We start from the raw sequence: 15485 nt of genomic DNA on the forward strand, positions 1-15485 counted from the left end.
ATAATGCAGTCTGGTTGGCCAGAATATTTTGGGTTCCTTGTTCCGTTGCCAAGCCTCCCCCTTAGGAAGACTCGTTACCTACCTCCTATGTTTCATTCCGACTTTTGCCAAATAACCAGCCGGGCCTTTTCTGGCCCACCGCCAACTGTTCTTACCTATGGCTGCCTATGACACTGCGCCGGAAAGACAGACCATACGTCCAATAGCAGTTGAGCTTATGACTAGGTTCTCGACCCGCACATATGCGGTGGAAGTTATATTGCCGAAGCTTCCATGTTATGCTATGTAGTTGAAGCGTCCCTTACGTTCGACGCTCTCTTCTAAATCTGGACAGCTTGAGCAGGGCTTTGCATTCCCTCAAACCCGGATAGGTAGGGTGTTATTCAACGACGATCGAACGACCTGCCGGAGGGAGAGGCAATGAGATTGGTCCAGGGCTGTTACTCATTGTTCTAGCTTGTCGTTCATGTTCCATCTTGGGTCATCGCTGTCGCGCATAACACACAACCTGGGGAAGCGGGTCCTTTGCTGCTATGTACATGTATGCTGATTTCTCCTATGCCACCTATTGGGTCATTCGCTTTGGTTGTCATGTGTTTAACGACCAATGGCGGCGGATTTGCAATATCTACCTAGGTCCTTAAGATAGTAGATGTCTTTGTATATAATACCAGTGAAAATCAAATAAAAAGGATAAACGCACTAGAAGCACAGTATTCAAAGCATTAGACCAGGTTGAGGTAAAGGTAACAAACGCCTATACGTCGTTTCTCCATCTTGCAAATAGACTTGAGTCTTAAATCACAAGCAACCGCCGTATAACTAGTTGGGGTAGGAAAATCGAAAGTAAACTCCGCATCAACTGACTACTGCATGCTTCCCGAAAACGTCAACTCGGAGCCTCAAAATATGCCATAAGACTCTTCTTTTCGGGCATGGGGAGGCGAGTATCACGACTAGATGGTAGCCGGGCTGTCGGTTTGATAGGCCGCTAGTTTGTCGGATCCTGGTCGAAGGTCCTCCCTAACTGCTACCCTCTGCGATCCTCTCTATATTATCCCCGCATTATCGTAACATGCATTAGCCATCGTAACAGTAACGACATAACGGCAGGGCTAGGGTAGGATGGCAAGGGTTGATTTTCATGCTGATCTATATGTCTTCTTTCACCAAGGACACGGACGGGCGCTGTTTTGTTATGCTTTTAATTACCAACCCCGGCCTCTCCATGTAGATAGAGAGTCCTTGAATAACATCATATCCTTCCCCGTGCCGTACGTGCGTCTCTTCTCTAATAACTACCTAGCCTAGACTTCTACTTGCCCTTTGAGGTTGAAGCACGAACCCAAACGATACCGTATGTCGATAACCTACGCATGAGAACGCGAATTTAAAGGAATCAGAATGGTTCGCCCTCGCCAACCTGCGGCCAAGGGTCATGAAGAGGAACACGAGCAGTTAGCGCGTAGGGAAGGTCCCGTATTCGAATATGTATATTGGACAAAGGAACCACATCTCCGAAAGCTTTATGCGTGGGCGTGTGTTTTAATGATAGCCTCAGCGACTACTGGATACGATGGGTAAGGCAACGAGAGAATACCGAAGTAGTGTTTCGGCGGATGTCTGGCTGACAACTTACACACAGAATGTTAGTCAATACGTCTCAACAGATTGACCGATGGAAACAATATTTTCCAAAGACGCAGGTCGGGCCCGATAATCCTCAGGAGGTAGCCGACAGCTGGTTAGGACTCCTCGTAAATATGTTCAACATCGGGAGTATCTTAAGTTTCTTCCTCACGTATGGCCCTCCACCACGTGTCTGACTCTAATACGAGATATTAACATATGCCTTAGGCCATATGTTGCCGACAATTGGGGCCGGAAGGCGTCGATAGCTATTGGATGTGCCTTCATGATAATAGGAGGTTGTATATCTGCGTTTTGTAATGGATACGAGAGTAAGTGTGAACATAGAGAAGTTGCCAACCGACATGAACATGAACCTATTAACATATGATCCAGTGTTCATTGCCGGTCGCTTGATTCTCGGCTTCGGTAACAGTTTATCTCAAATGGCCTCTCCCTTACTACTCACCGAGATATGTCATCCTCAGCATCGTGGACCTGTCACTGCCGTCTACAACTGTTTATGGAATCTAGGCGCTCTTCTGGTTGCCTGGGTCGGTTGGGGCACCGCACAGATCCGTAACGATTGGAGTTGGAGGTCCATAACCCTGATCCAAATCCTGCCCTCGTTGATCCAAATTATTTTCATCTACTGGATCCCAGAATCGCCGCGGTATCTCATGGCGAAGGACCGGCATGAAGAGGCGCTTGATATCTTAGCTAAATATCACGCTGGCGGCGATAAGAATGATGTTCTAGTCCAGTTTGAGTTCCGCGAGATTAAAGAGACGATGCGAATGGAGAAGCAAGTCGCCCGCGCTGCCGGTTATCTCGACTTCTTACGCACCAAGGGTAACCTATGGCGGTTAGCCATCCTCATCTCCCTAGGCGTCATCTCTCAGTATAGCGGAAACGCGCTATTTTCTAATTATATGGACACCGTCTACGAGGGGGCTGGAATCAGGGTCCAAGATCAGAAGCTTGCTGTAAGGAACATTATCTCAAGGTTATATTCCGATGCTCATTCTTGCGTGCTGACACTCCCCTCTAGTTAAGCGGTGGCAAGACAATTCTTGACCTCATAGTGACAATACTAGCTGCCTTGAATGTCGACAGGTTCGGGCGACGGCCGCTATTCTTAATTTCCACGTCGGGCATGGTAGTCTCGTTCGTGAGCTGGACCATCTGTGGTGCTATTTACGAGAATTCAAATATGACCAACGCCGCTTCTGGGTACGCGCAGCTGGTATTTATATGGTTGTTCGGCATATTCTACGATATCGGCTTCTCGGGCCTATTAATAGCCTATGCGCTCGAAGTCTTACCCTTTAAGCTACGCGCTAAGGGAATGATGGTCATGAATATTACGGTGCAGGCTATCCTCGCGTTGAGTAATCAGACCAACAAGATCGCCTGGAATAAGTTCCCAAAGCACTGGAACTTTATGCTTTTCTATACTGTAAGTTCATGTCCCCATTGTCTAATACACATATCTTCCTGTTTATATTGACTAGATCCTTTACTGATATATGATTCTTGCGTAGCTCTGGGACTTCTGCGAACTGGCTTTCGTTTATTTCTTTTACGTCGAGACGAAAGGACCTACGCTAGAAGAGATCGCATGGATCTTCGACGGCGCAGACGCAGTCGCCAATATCGATATTCGACAAGTTGAGAAGGAAATGAATGAGATTGGGCGAGAACAAAGCATCGATTCGAGTGCCATGTCGTCGAGAGGAAAGGGAGGTGTTTAATCTAGTAGTCTTTGGTTTTATTATTATGGCCGAGGCGTTGACGATTTAATGAATGATGATCATAGCGCAGTGATCCTGGAGATACCCAAAAAGGAGAGAAAGGGAAATTGGAGGGTGGACCTGGTATATACAACATTATAATTTGAGGAAAAGGAGCTTACAATAATGCTTCATGCTTCGTACTTAGCATACACTATCGTTCTGTATTTGCCACCTTAATAACTTGTTGAGGCTAGCAACTAATACAATATACCATAGTGCTACTCTCCTTCATGTAGCTCGACCCTAGTTTCGTCCAAATGGTATCGATACCTGTGTTCCTAAGATAACATTGGTAAACATCGTTTTATAAGACAAGATACGCTCGCTATACAGAATAATACTCTGCCCCCCTTTTAATTCAGCGCTTCATATCTTCAATGATCCGAGAAGCACCAGCAAAATTAAGTTCTTCCAATGTCTCTTCCCATATCCTTTCTCTTATTTCCTGCCCGTCTTTTGTGTATACGACCTTAGGATACCTAGTTCAGTTAGTCAAAATGTCTTCATGGCATGACAGTGTTGTTTACACATACGGCCTGATACTCCAATCGCTGACGTAGCTCCCGTGACTCTCTTTACCCTTCGTGACGACACCGTCGACTACGGCGCTGGCGCCATTCTCTACCGTCCTTCCGTTTATGTTTTGGAAGATCCAGAATGTCAGTGCAGATATAAAAGATTTCACGGCTCCGTCTCCGAATTGTGTGTTTCTACAGAAACCCGGATTGGATGCGTTGACAATGACGTCGTCGGCTTTGATGTGCTCCCCTAGCTTAGAGATAAAAAATAGTTGCAACAATTTACTCCTCGGGTAAGACCGCATCGTCTTGAACTCCTCGGGAATGTCAAACTGGGGCAGCACGGGTCCCGCGTCGAGCGGATCCGCCCAGTATGAAGTATCTGACGTGACGATTGAAAGTCGAGGAGGTAATGAACTACTCGGCGACATTTTCTTTGACTTAAGAACCGGTAGCAGTAGGATTGCAAGCAGGATGGTTGAAAGGTAGTTTACCTGGAAGGTCTTCTCGTGGCCCGTAGCCTCGACGACTGTGAAATTATCGCATCGTAAGCCAGCGTTTAATATGGCGATATCGATGCGCGGAAGTGTCTCACACTTCTTTGCAAACGCCGTGATAGAATCGTACGACTCCATATCGACAAGCCAGACCGAGATGGTTGATTCTGGGAACTCTTCCCGGAGCTTTTCTGCAGCCGCGTTACCGCGTGCTTGTGATCTCACGCCCATGACGAGGTGTGCAAGACCGAGCTGGAGTAGCTGTCGCGCAGCTTCAAACCCGAGACCAGAGTTAGAGCCGGTCACGATGGCCGTTTGACCCGAGATGGCTGTTCCCTTGGGGACTGGTTTCCGGTGGATTAGCCATTGACGATAGAGAAACCCAATGAAGTGACCCTCGAACGTAGCTTCATTCTCGAGATGTTGAGACATAGTTGAATTATAGATGAGACTCTAGTGTATAAGATGTATAAGTCCCGCGGCCATCGAGCTCAGATAAATAGACATATAGTCCTATACAACCGTTGTCGTCCATCCTTAGGGTTACGCTTCTACGGTCCTCTAGAGCACAAGTGGCTTGCTTGCATGACGCGACTAAGCGGGAGAGTCGGTCTTCCGGAGACCGTTGAATCCCAGAGTCTCAGATTATTATTTCCTGTATTGGTATCGTTCTAAAGATATATCCCTAAATGTGTCATTCAAAACTACTTCAGGATTGGCCCACGACGACACAGATGAACGGGATTGGACAAACAGTTTCGTCATCAAGCACTTCAACTTGTAAGCCTGGTGTATCTCGAAATACTTGTGTATGGGCGGAATTATCGACATGTCAGACACCGAAACTTCCTGCAGCTAAACAATGAATCCCGGGACATAACGTCATTCGGGACCGACGTCTTAAACCCGTCTCTGACATAGTTTAACTTAGGTACCTATGCTCTAAAGAGACAACTAGTTTATTCAATCAGACGAACCATAATTTATTTTTTTCTTTTCATAAAATATCAATATGTAAATAATAACTACTGCTTTTTGAGGCAACCTCGCGCTTCGGGAGATAGTAGGTCCCCGACGCTCCGAGGGGGACTTACATACATACACCAGGTACCTAGGAGGTGGTTACTTATTTGAAATTTACAATTTGTCATATAAACAAGCTAAGCTCTACAAGAATACGAGAATCTAGGTTACTATGTATAAGAAGGGGAGGTCATTGACTACCACACGCCTCGTGGTTCGACTCTTGCCATCACAGGAGAGGAGATATCTTAAGAAGCCAACACTTCCATGTCTAGGTTAGGCTCTATTGTCCAGCTCAGCGCCCATGCGCTTGAAACACTGCGGCAACAGCCTTCTGTAGAGGCGGGGGAGGCGCTGCAGTCAATTCGTCGATGTTGAGATCCGGATCTCCCTTCTGCATTGCATACCTATACCTATCTCGTGCAGCTACACGCTTAAGGTAGGCTAGGATGTTTGGATAATCAGTAAGATCGTACTTTATGAAGCAACGCATCGTCGTAAGGCTAGTCACGTTCATGATATCAGCCGCAGTGAACTCCTCGCCCGCGAGCCAGGGTACTTCTGATAGACGCTGATCCATAAACCCAAGAACCTGCTTCCGCCTAGCTTCACTTCGTTTTACGATCTCGTTATCCTCTCCTAGCCCTGTCCGGGATAGTGACAAAGTCAATAATAGCGCAGGCTGTAAGGTACCATTCGCGAAATCTAGACCCATCGTCAGCCGCAAGTACATAGGTGGTAGTTTTCCTACACATAGGACATAGCAATTATCTTACGAAACCAGTATAAATACTCGGCAAAGTCTTTTTGTCCCGGCGTGGCGACGAGCTTCCCATTTCCCCGAGTCTGCAATATGTACTCAATACAAGCGCCAGACTCGGCTAGTTTGATGCTCCCGTCTTCGATCACAGGAGCCGACCCGATGGGGTGCAGGGCCTTGTACTCTGGTGGGGCCCAAATAGGTGATCGATCGTATTTCTTAAGTTCGTAGTCGATGCCAAGCTCTTCGCAGAGCCAGACGACTCTATCCGATTGCGAAACGCCGAGATGGTGAACTATGAGAGTCATTTTGATAGAGACCGCGATAGGTCAAGTGTACTTGAGCTAGTAATAGCAAAATAGTAAATAAGATATTATATAAGTGACACTAAACCTCCCAACATCATTACGTTAATAAGTCATGAGAGGGGGAGATTGGTAATTAGTCGGTCCTTAAAACCGGTAGGCTCCTCTTATATAGGTACGTAACCCCGAATCTAGCCGATCGATTGACTAAGAAATAAAGCCTCTATCGTAATCGGCATCTATGGAACAGTCTTAGAAGCGCGTTGGTGGCGCGGGTGGTACTATCTTAGACAAGCTAGCCTCGAAGATCTCGCAGGGTAATGAATGCATATGTATAATACCCACCGGGCTATGTACCATTTTAACATCAGGTCTTGTTCCAAAAGAGGTAGCCAGTCATATCTGTATATCAATTCTTTTTAAAGAGAGCGGAGAATTTAACAGGGTTTTAGTATGTCGACGTTCGTCCAAACCAAACCTTTGACTAGATAAGTATAATTCACAACGGCCGCTACCAACATAATTACAATTACAACAGCTAAATACGAGACTAACTAATAAATCATATTCTTGATTTAATCTGGTATCTTCATAAACCAATGGGAACTCAAGTCGCTCATAGATTGTAAAAACGATCCATAGTGGGATGATTCGTTTCCGAGTATGCTTAAACGTTCTTGAACTAGAGGTTACCCTCCAGGTAACATAAAAGCCTAAGGTTTACACCGCACCATGTTTTATACTATTTTTATTATTTTTATAATTATTATTATTATATTAGCAACCTAGCTCCTATTAAATTAGAGGACACCCCTTATTGGGATGATAATCCGTCCCGCACAAGTATATAAATGCGTATCTCCCTCGAAACCGTATCTATCTCGATCTTACCGTTATGCATTATTAAATATAAAAAGGTTTATTGCTGCATTATGTCCTTTTCCTCCCCCCCCTTTTCTCCCTAATCTATACGTACGTATAATATGGACTGGACCTTATCTACCTACACTTCCGAATTTACTACTATTATACGGCTGGACAATACTCTTAATACCCTTAAAACCTAAATAATAAAGAAGCCTTAAACAGAGGCATAATTTTATTCTATTTATATTTACTGCTTTATAAGGCAAGAAAATTATCTGTAAGGTAGTAAGGCATGTGTCCCAAATAGGAAATTTTTACTCGCATTCAACACAACATCCTAAGGTAAACCTTAGGCATAAAAAATAAAATCTAGCTGACGGTATGAACTAAATATTCCATCTTTGAAAGGATACTTGATCAATTCTATGTGATTAAAGAACGCAATACCACTAACTTAAGCAGCCTTACATTATTTCAAGTACACTGTATAAGAGGTATTTATATACGTCTACTTATAATCCACTTTAAATATAGACGTACGCATCTCTTAAGCCTATAACTTCATATCGAAATAGAATATTTTAAGATGAAGTTATTACCTAGGTACCTAGGTAATAACCTATGATCGGCTTAAAAAAAACAATGAGAATGCGATTCGTATTAATATTGAATCGCCGATAATCGTAGTTTAGAAATAACAGTGTATGTAAATCGAGAGCACATACCAATAATAGGGGTAGATGAGTAAATGAAGGCCAGGTTAGCTTTCTAAATGTATTTCACTTCTGTTTATGGTAATTTACAACTCTAATAGTAATACACCAAGTTGTGTTTTCTTAATATGTCGCCAAGTAAAGAAAAGTTTCGATATAAATGGCTGCCGGTTTCGCGCGAGGCTCTGCTTCGTTCTAATTCCCCGCTGCCCTCTATATGGTTGGCAACACGTGGCTGTGCGTGTAAATCCAACGTATTGGAGGTCAGAGGGCCGCCGAGATTGGTCGCACCGCATGCCAGACGAGGTCCTCGCGTTCACTCCTCATAGGTGCCCAGGCTGAATCCTCGATCCCCAAAATACCACATCACCCCGCCTACCTTTATGAGTTAAAAGAACATGGAGCTTCCCTAGTTACTGCAGCCGAAAAGCACCACCTACAACTACTTATCTATGAATTACCGTCCGGGAGCTGGCTTGACCCGGCAACTCTACGGTATAAATGCCCGGCGTGACAGCATCGTCGGTAGCGGCAACTTCAGTTCGTAGAGGATCACGCGAGCCCCGTGAGGTCACCACGCCACGGCCACATCAGCAGCTAGCAGGCTGTATACTATGGTTACCGCCTAAGCCTGAGCTACGAGAGGGCTGCGGGTCCGACATAGAGGTAGACCGATGCAACCATCCAGTGGTGATCCTCTCGCCACAGGCAGAAGATGGAAATGTGGTATATCTCATGGTATGTCCTCTTGATATACGAGTCCTGTAATTTCGGTGCTATCTACGTGACTACTGCATTCTAACGACCGAAATTCAGATCACGTCACTAAAGGGAAAAGAACTCACGACTCGCTTTAAGCATGATCAAAACCTTAGGCTTGAACACATCCCTATCCGGCCAAGCCGCCCGCATCCAGACAATGGGATGCTCCTCAGTCTCGAGGATGTGACGCTCATGCTGCGGAAAAATTCTTACGTCAAGACGAAGACGCAGTACCGCATTCAAATCGCGTCCTTACGGCCTTACGAGCGTCGAGGACCTGAGTATATTCTGTCCCGAAAGTCTTACCATGAACTAATCCAGTACGCCAAATTCACACCTCCGGCTCCTCGTCTCTCCTTGAATACAATCTCTTCTCCTAGTCGTGTATGGGGGTACAGCCAAGCCGTGCCTATTACTCGGGAGCGTAGCGGTAGCTATGGCGAGTACGTGTCTGCTCAGAGACGCTTGGAAAGCGCTGCAGTGAGCCCGCCCCGCGCCCACTATGTACCGACCGCGAATACGAATCCACCTCAGTACGTTCGTACTGTTGCTCGGAGCGAACGAGAGCCGCTCCTTGGACAATCATCGTACACGTATTCTCGCAGTTCATATCCCAGCTATTCAGGCAGCTATCCAGGTAGCTATTCAAACAATAACCCGACATACACGTATAGAACCTCGGCCCGGGCCGGACACCAGGGCCCGGCACCTCCGCGGCCGTTCGACTCGGAGGGAACATGGAGGAAAATAAAGATACTCTTCTGGGTTTTCGTAGCGCTTATAGGAGTGTACGGAACGTACAGCGGCGTAGCCTGGTTAATAGCCGATGCAGCTAAGCAGGCCAGCTTCGTGGTTAAAAGTCGCATCGGGCAAAATGGATATAAATTTGGCGTCTTTTGGTCAACCCTAGCGAGGCTAGGTGCTCCCTAGGGCTCGCCCTTCTCCTTCCTCTTATATTTTTGGTAGCTTGTGAGCGTCTTCTTTTTTGTTTATAATCTCACGATTGTATCAATGGATATGGAACGGAATCGGTAGCAAAACGGAAAATGTACAATTGGCATTATGTATTTGAATAGGCTTATACACGGGAATCTTCACGATTTGAAGTACAATAGCAACATCGATTAATGAAGCTCGTTACTGATTCGTTGCCGGGACCTCGGTATCAGAGATATCGCAATTCTTTATATACTGCTGAGGGGAAGAAGTCTCTTTGCAGTCCGGCGTAAGTGTCGCGGTAGCAACTTGTCTCACAACATTTCTAGATTAATTAGGAGGTACTTAGCGGTTTCCATGTCATGCAACTATCACTGACAGCCTGCAGTAGTAAGATATGGAAAAGGGTACAGGCGAAAGGAGCGCAGAAACAAGCGTACCGGTCATCGCAGTTCCAGGTCTGGTTTACTCTTAATTTCCAGCTATCGTCCCAAAGGAAGTTTGCGCCGGTGCTTATAGGGTACTCAGACCCATCTATCTCGTAGTTTCGGTCTAAACATTTAAACCAATAATTGCTAAGGTCCGGCCACACGTTGTCGTGTTCGACATTCTGGAGGCTGCAGCCGGTCGAGACACCGTTGGCATTGTTAATCACCTCGAACGCAAGCTGCGTCGAATTGGGAAATGCATCAATGGCATATGGGGATGTTTCGACCCTCACGTAAATGGCACCTTTAAGGGAAAATGTCGTTGTCGATGCTTCAGTACAAGACTGTGCCGTTTTGGAGGATGATGATTCCTGGCTGGACCCTGCTTGGACGAACGAATGCGCAAACAGTAGCACCAGAAGGAGATAGCATGAGCGAGGCATTTTCAATTCGTGTTTCTAAGAAGAATCGAAGTATGGCGAATCTATCCGACATCCCCTCCAAAAGTACGGGTCTATTGGTAGTTTTATCATGTTACCGACTCCTGAGCCCGGATAAAATCACCCTTCTTATGATCTTACCATCTAGTGCCCTCCCCGTCCTTCCTATTCTACAACTAAGATCCTAGTGTCCAAGTGCTTGCCATGATATGCAGCGGAGTCGGATATCCCGGTCGACGTGACATTATCTTGGGTTTATCCACAACGGGTACTCGCGTTGGAGGTAACACTATGTAGCATTCCTTATATGGCCAATGGTGCCTGTTTGATTGGCTGACTTGATGGTACCGGTACCAGATAAAGGGCAATACGACGCGTGTACTCACAATAAAGGAACGTAGTCTTGACGTGGTCTTGGTGCAAACCGACAATACTCGACATGGATTGCCTATCTTGCTACATATAACAAGCGAACCCCTGCATGCAGACAGGTATGAAGACGTACTTTGACGTTTTCCCTAGAGCCTCTTCTAGATCTAGGTAACCTAGATCGATCAGCTGGTCCCTGATTAGAAAAAAAAACCAAGACATCTACATTAATGAGTGAGACCTCATCAACCTGTATCCTATGCGCCCTGACGCCTACTCCTTCTTTCTTTCTTTCTTTTCTCAACAAGCAAACGGACATCGTAGACTTCAACTGTCTTCTGACTTAAACCCCGCCGCCTCGCATGCTCGAGTGAACTCTCTCAACAAGGACTAGGTTATGAATTGTTAGCTCGATTAGGTACTCACTTAACCTGGACAATAGATCAGATCCGACAACGCACCTTGAAATCATGGTCTGCCAACGACATAAATATGGATTTCTGGTGGAGTTTGAGCTGCATGACCCGAGGGCTTTTGATCCCGAAAGCGACGCGCGCTAAAAATCTCGGATCGTCCCGTACATGGCAGCCTTTAAGAATCCTTAGAATGCCAGCAATGTCGACAGGCGGGGTTGGCTTCGGAGGTAATATGATGCGTCTCCCTGTTAGACAGCGAGAGCAATGTCCACATTTCGTTTTCCCGTCAGGTAATCCCATCCCGAAATGCTCAGCTAGAGCTAGAGCGAAGCATTTGTCGCCTGTGATTAGATCGGCTACTTGCTGCGTTCGTCGCAACGCATCCTCTTCTCGAGTTTCCATATCGACATAGAGCTTGTCGGTGATGGCTTTGATTTCTTCTGGGGTGCGAGGAAGAGTCTTAAGAATTTTGAACTTGTTTTCAACACCGCTCTTTTTGAGCATGATGATTCCACTGTCGTTATACTCTTCGAGCTTCCTTACCACGTCGGTACGGAGTAGTCCAGTTGACTTTACGATATCAGTTACATTGACATCGTATAGCTTACCGTACTTAGCCTTGATGGCGTGCTTGTAGATGGCTCTGCCCTCGGGAGAAGAGTCCCCTTTAGCGGTGTAATGATACCTCTGCATTGCCTCGAACTTGTATGAAGTATATTCTGGAGTAATTGATCTGATCAGGCCAAACCGAAGCTCTAGTGTCGCTAGCAAGATGGCTAGAGGACCCGCTCGGATGTCGTAGTCTCTACCTAAAGCTGTCTGATTGAGTCTGATAACGTCGCCCTCCTGCGTGCGATCAACTTCTCGGTGAAATATGTCTTCTAGCAACCGACGTAGTGATTGTCGTGATGGCAGGTCACCTCGAGCAAAGTTCTCTCTTAGGTAAAAGTCATCGTGACAGATGTAAAACATGCAATGGCTTGTTTTCCCATCTCTTCCCGCGCGCCCGATCTGCTGCGAATATTCTTCTACCGTGCTAGAGAGATCGAAATGAATAACATTTCGTATGTTGGCCTTGTCAATGCCCATGCCGAAGGCAATTGTAGCGACAACTATGGGTATACTATCGGCCATAAAGTCGTCTTGGATTTTCGCCTTTGTTTCTGCCTTGAGGCCGGCATGAAATGCAACTGCGTTAAAGCCTTGCTTGGCTAGGTCATCCGCAAGCAATTCAGCTTGCTTCTGGAGAGTCACATAGACGAGAGTGGGCCCGGGATGTTTTCGCAAGAAATGGAACATCTTTGGGTACTTGTCCAGCTTCGTTTCCGTGTATTCGGCTAGCAAGTGTAGATTAGGCCTGTAAGGAGAAGTGCGAAATACATTGGATTTCTTAATGTCGAATGCCCTTGCGACATCATCAACGACTCGAGGTGTTGCTGTAGCCGTGAGACAGATGACCCTTTCGGCGTTGATTTCTTGGACAAAGCGGGCCACCTTGAGATAGTCCGGACGAAAAGAGTGTCCCCATTCTGAGATGCAATGAGCCTCATCGACGGCGACCAGCCGAATACCTCCAGGAACATGCTTCATACTCTCGACGAAGCCCTCGTTATTGAGTCTCTCGGGCGCGCAGTAAAGTAGTTTCAGCCGGCCCTCTCTGATGCCAGCCTTTATCTGTTGCTGCTGTTCGTAGGTTTTGGTAGAGTCCAGACAAGCAGCAGCAATACCTTTACGTAGTAGGGTGTCCACTTGATCCTTCATGAGAGCAATCAGAGGGGAGACAACGATAGTTATGCCCGGCTCGTTGCGAGCTTTGCTACTATCCACAGCATCTATCTTTTCAAAGGCAATTGCGGGTATCTTGGAGGGAAGCAAGCAAATGTCAGCGTGTTAATCTTAACCGAGAAGGAATAACTCAACTTGATAGCAGAGCGATTTGCCGGCGCCCGTAGGAAAGACGACGAGTACATTCTCTTGTTGTAAAATGGATATAATAGCAGAGAACTGCTCGTGGCGAAAGTCTTCATGACCGAACTTTTCCTTTAGGATCGCCTTTGCGGTTTCTCCTAAGAATTCTATGCCGGGGCGTGTCGTATCCTGCACCTTGGGTTGTTTCGCTAATCGAACTTGGTGATCCTGCTCGTCATCAAGAGAGCGCCTGCGCTTGATTCCTGTAACCAAGTTGTCCGCGTCTATGTCACCCAATAGGTCATCTCCGGAATCATAGTCCGACATGGTGGATATATGATGATGTTGCCGTGATTGTGGTTGTGGTTTTGTACAGCTCGCCAGAATAGTAGAACGAGTGCTGTAGTGGAATCCGTGTAGATGTATGCAACACCGGACTGTTGACTGGACTGTTGATATTGTTCGGTAGGCACCTTTGATAAATATAGCCGCGTTTGAATTGATTGCAGTTACGTTTCTTGAGAAACGGCCAACTGCCCACCCGTACCTGGTCTGTTTGACCTTCCTTAGGAAGGTACGTAATTGGTGATGGCCCATGCTTTAAGTTTAATCTAGGTACATCAGCTGGGCAGGTACATCCTTACCATATGAAATGTTATGAGGAAGGTACCTTACATACAGCTGCCTTACATAACATCTTACCTGGTGGGTAGTGACCTTAGGACTAATGGTATCAGGTAGTTAGGTGATTCCCTAAATTGGTGACATCGTTGTTTTTTATTATTCAGATTAAGATTACAAGGATTAGGATCTAGCTATTGTTTATCTATGCGTAGATACGGGCAGTAACTGCCTCATTATAATGAGTGCTTGAGTCACTGTTGCTAGGGATCTACATTACTCCTTTTTCCCCTTAGAGTTATCCTTAACGTTCTAATTACTTTACCACTAACTACCTAACTAACCTAAAGGTGGAAAGCCGTACGATTCCCCGTATCTTCCTCCGTTTCCTCCTCCCGCGAATGATCTTCTTGACGAGTAACCTGTCGTGTGTGTTTAGCTCTTATTAACTAGCTGTTTTATTGGCCTTTGTAGACTGGTCAATCGGTTGAAAAGTGCGTTGATTATTCTAAGTCTAGTGGCCTTGCAGGCCCTATGTACCTGTTATATAGCACACATTACGGCCCTTATCGTGCCTTATCGCCTAGGTGACGTGGATTACACCCTAAGTCACCTCTAACAGCCTTTTTATATTCCACAAATTCCTTCCGAAATGCTTTTAGATCGTTTCGTAAGGTCACGATCTCGGCACGCAACGTTTAAACGTCCGATAGCAACGTTTTAATGTCTATTGGCAACTCCCCGTTAAATTATCGGTTGGTTGGAGCGGTCCGTAGCACGTTTGAAAGCGAACGTACTTCATAAGCAAGGTATTGCGTAATCGGAATTACTTGTCGCACTTATTGCACTTAGTGCGTGACTCGACGGGTAAGGTCTTGGTTAGCGAGGTCTCGGTTGGCAACGCCTTAGATAGCGATGAGGTCTCTGGCAATGTCGACTTAACTGGAGAGGTCGCTTCCGATAAGGTCGCCTCGGTATATGGCATCGTGATGTCTAAACAGGTAGTAAAGGCGTTTGCCGCTTAAGTAGATTGACTGGCAAAGGGGGTTTATTATTATCGAATAGACTGGCTAAAGGGATCTATTGTTATCGGATAAACTAACAGGGTGGCAAGGCTGGCTTTTACTTGGTCTAGGTCTATTTATATTGCCTAATATCCGGTACGTTTCTACAAAGTATGTAGCGACGACTTACTCGTTGATAAGGCTGGTAATGCGTTTTACATAATGGTAAAACAACTTGCTTTCGCTATAGCTTTAGGTGGCGTATTGCCTCGCAAAAATTCGAATTTTTATAATTCCCTAAATTAGTGGTAATATCGTTATTGCTTTAGCTAAAATTTATCGAAACGCCGCGTTTCGACGGGCGCGTAGACGCACGTGGGATCTTTCCGAAGTCATGTGCGCGGCCTTATCTTATCAATTACTGAGGTATTTCGCAATGTATTTCGCAATGTATTTTCTTATCAGTTTTCCTTATCAGCTTCTTACGTAATTA

The 15485-nt window shown here is 45.9% G+C and overlaps 6 protein-coding genes across 6 annotated transcripts; 2 read left to right on the top strand and 4 right to left on the bottom strand.

The window, feature by feature from the left end:
* Positions 1-1404: 1404 nt before the first annotated feature.
* F5Y00DRAFT_261674 (sugar transporter-like protein) lies at positions 1405-3383 on the top strand (the record flags this gene model as incomplete). The annotated part of the gene is made up of 6 exons (XM_048011247.1): positions 1405-1580; positions 1646-1801; positions 1858-1961; positions 2026-2615; positions 2681-3088; positions 3174-3383. The coding sequence occupies 6 exons, from the start codon at positions 1405-1407 to the stop codon at positions 3381-3383; spliced, it is 1644 nt and encodes a 547-aa protein (XP_047865132.1).
* An 86-nt stretch (positions 3384-3469) lies between these two features.
* On the bottom strand, positions 3470-5418 carry F5Y00DRAFT_235904 (NAD(P)-binding protein). The gene is made up of 2 exons (XM_048007647.1): positions 3959-5418; positions 3470-3904 (listed from the first exon to the last, which is right to left on the bottom strand). The coding sequence occupies exons 1-2, from the start codon at positions 4870-4872 to the stop codon at positions 3784-3786; spliced, it is 1035 nt and encodes a 344-aa protein (XP_047865133.1). The 5' UTR covers positions 4873-5418; the 3' UTR covers positions 3470-3783.
* A 151-nt stretch (positions 5419-5569) lies between these two features.
* Positions 5570-6654, bottom strand: F5Y00DRAFT_235906 (glutathione S-transferase). Its single transcript, XM_048007648.1, has 2 exons — positions 6240-6654; positions 5570-6168 (listed from the first exon to the last, which is right to left on the bottom strand). Exons 1-2 carry the CDS (start codon positions 6529-6531, stop codon positions 5759-5761), a joined length of 702 nt encoding a protein of 233 aa, XP_047865134.1. The 5' UTR covers positions 6532-6654; the 3' UTR covers positions 5570-5758.
* A 1899-nt stretch (positions 6655-8553) lies between these two features.
* On the top strand, positions 8554-10212 carry F5Y00DRAFT_235908 (uncharacterized protein). Its single transcript, XM_048007649.1, has 2 exons — positions 8554-8846; positions 8925-10212. Exons 1-2 carry the CDS (start codon positions 8610-8612, stop codon positions 9798-9800), a joined length of 1113 nt encoding a protein of 370 aa, XP_047865135.1. The 5' UTR covers positions 8554-8609; the 3' UTR covers positions 9801-10212.
* Positions 10008-10677, bottom strand: F5Y00DRAFT_261678 (uncharacterized protein; the record flags this gene model as incomplete). Its single annotated transcript, XM_048011248.1, has 2 exons — positions 10008-10131; positions 10247-10677. The coding sequence occupies 2 exons, from the start codon at positions 10675-10677 to the stop codon at positions 10008-10010; spliced, it is 555 nt and encodes a 184-aa protein (XP_047865136.1).
* Positions 10678-11370: 693 nt separating this feature from the next.
* F5Y00DRAFT_261679 (ATP-dependent DNA helicase) lies at positions 11371-13694 on the bottom strand (the record flags this gene model as incomplete). The annotated part of the gene is made up of 3 exons (XM_048011249.1): positions 11371-11433; positions 11505-13319; positions 13380-13694. The coding sequence occupies 3 exons, from the start codon at positions 13692-13694 to the stop codon at positions 11371-11373; spliced, it is 2193 nt and encodes a 730-aa protein (XP_047865137.1).
* Between the last annotated feature and the right edge of the window lie 1791 nt (positions 13695-15485).

The sequence above is a fragment of the Daldinia vernicosa genome (genome assembly GCF_022497035.1).
Source record: "Daldinia vernicosa strain CBS 139.73 unplaced genomic scaffold F5Y00scaffold_21, whole genome shotgun sequence".
Taxonomy (NCBI): Eukaryota; Fungi; Ascomycota; class Sordariomycetes; order Xylariales; family Hypoxylaceae; genus Daldinia; species Daldinia vernicosa.

Bases quoted from the DNA above. Each gene is read 5' to 3' on its own strand.
- F5Y00DRAFT_235906 (XM_048007648.1), bottom strand. From the start codon at position 6,531: ATGACTCTCATAGTTCACCATCTCGGCGTTTCGCAATCGGATAGAGTC. The intron at 6,169-6,239 runs GTAAGATAATTG...CGATGGGTCTAG, and splicing joins CGAGTATTTATACTGGTTTC to ATTTCGCGAATGGTACCTTA.
- F5Y00DRAFT_235904 (XM_048007647.1), bottom strand. From the start codon at position 4,872: ATGTCTCAACATCTCGAGAATGAAGCTACGTTCGAGGGTCACTTCATT. The intron at 3,905-3,958 runs GTATGTGTAAAC...TAACTGAACTAG, and splicing joins AGCGATTGGAGTATCAGGCC to GTATCCTAAGGTCGTATACA.
- F5Y00DRAFT_235908 (XM_048007649.1), top strand. From the start codon at position 8,610: ATGCCCGGCGTGACAGCATCGTCGGTAGCGGCAACTTCAGTTCGTAGA. The intron at 8,847-8,924 runs GTATGTCCTCTT...ACCGAAATTCAG, and splicing joins GAAATGTGGTATATCTCATG to ATCACGTCACTAAAGGGAAA.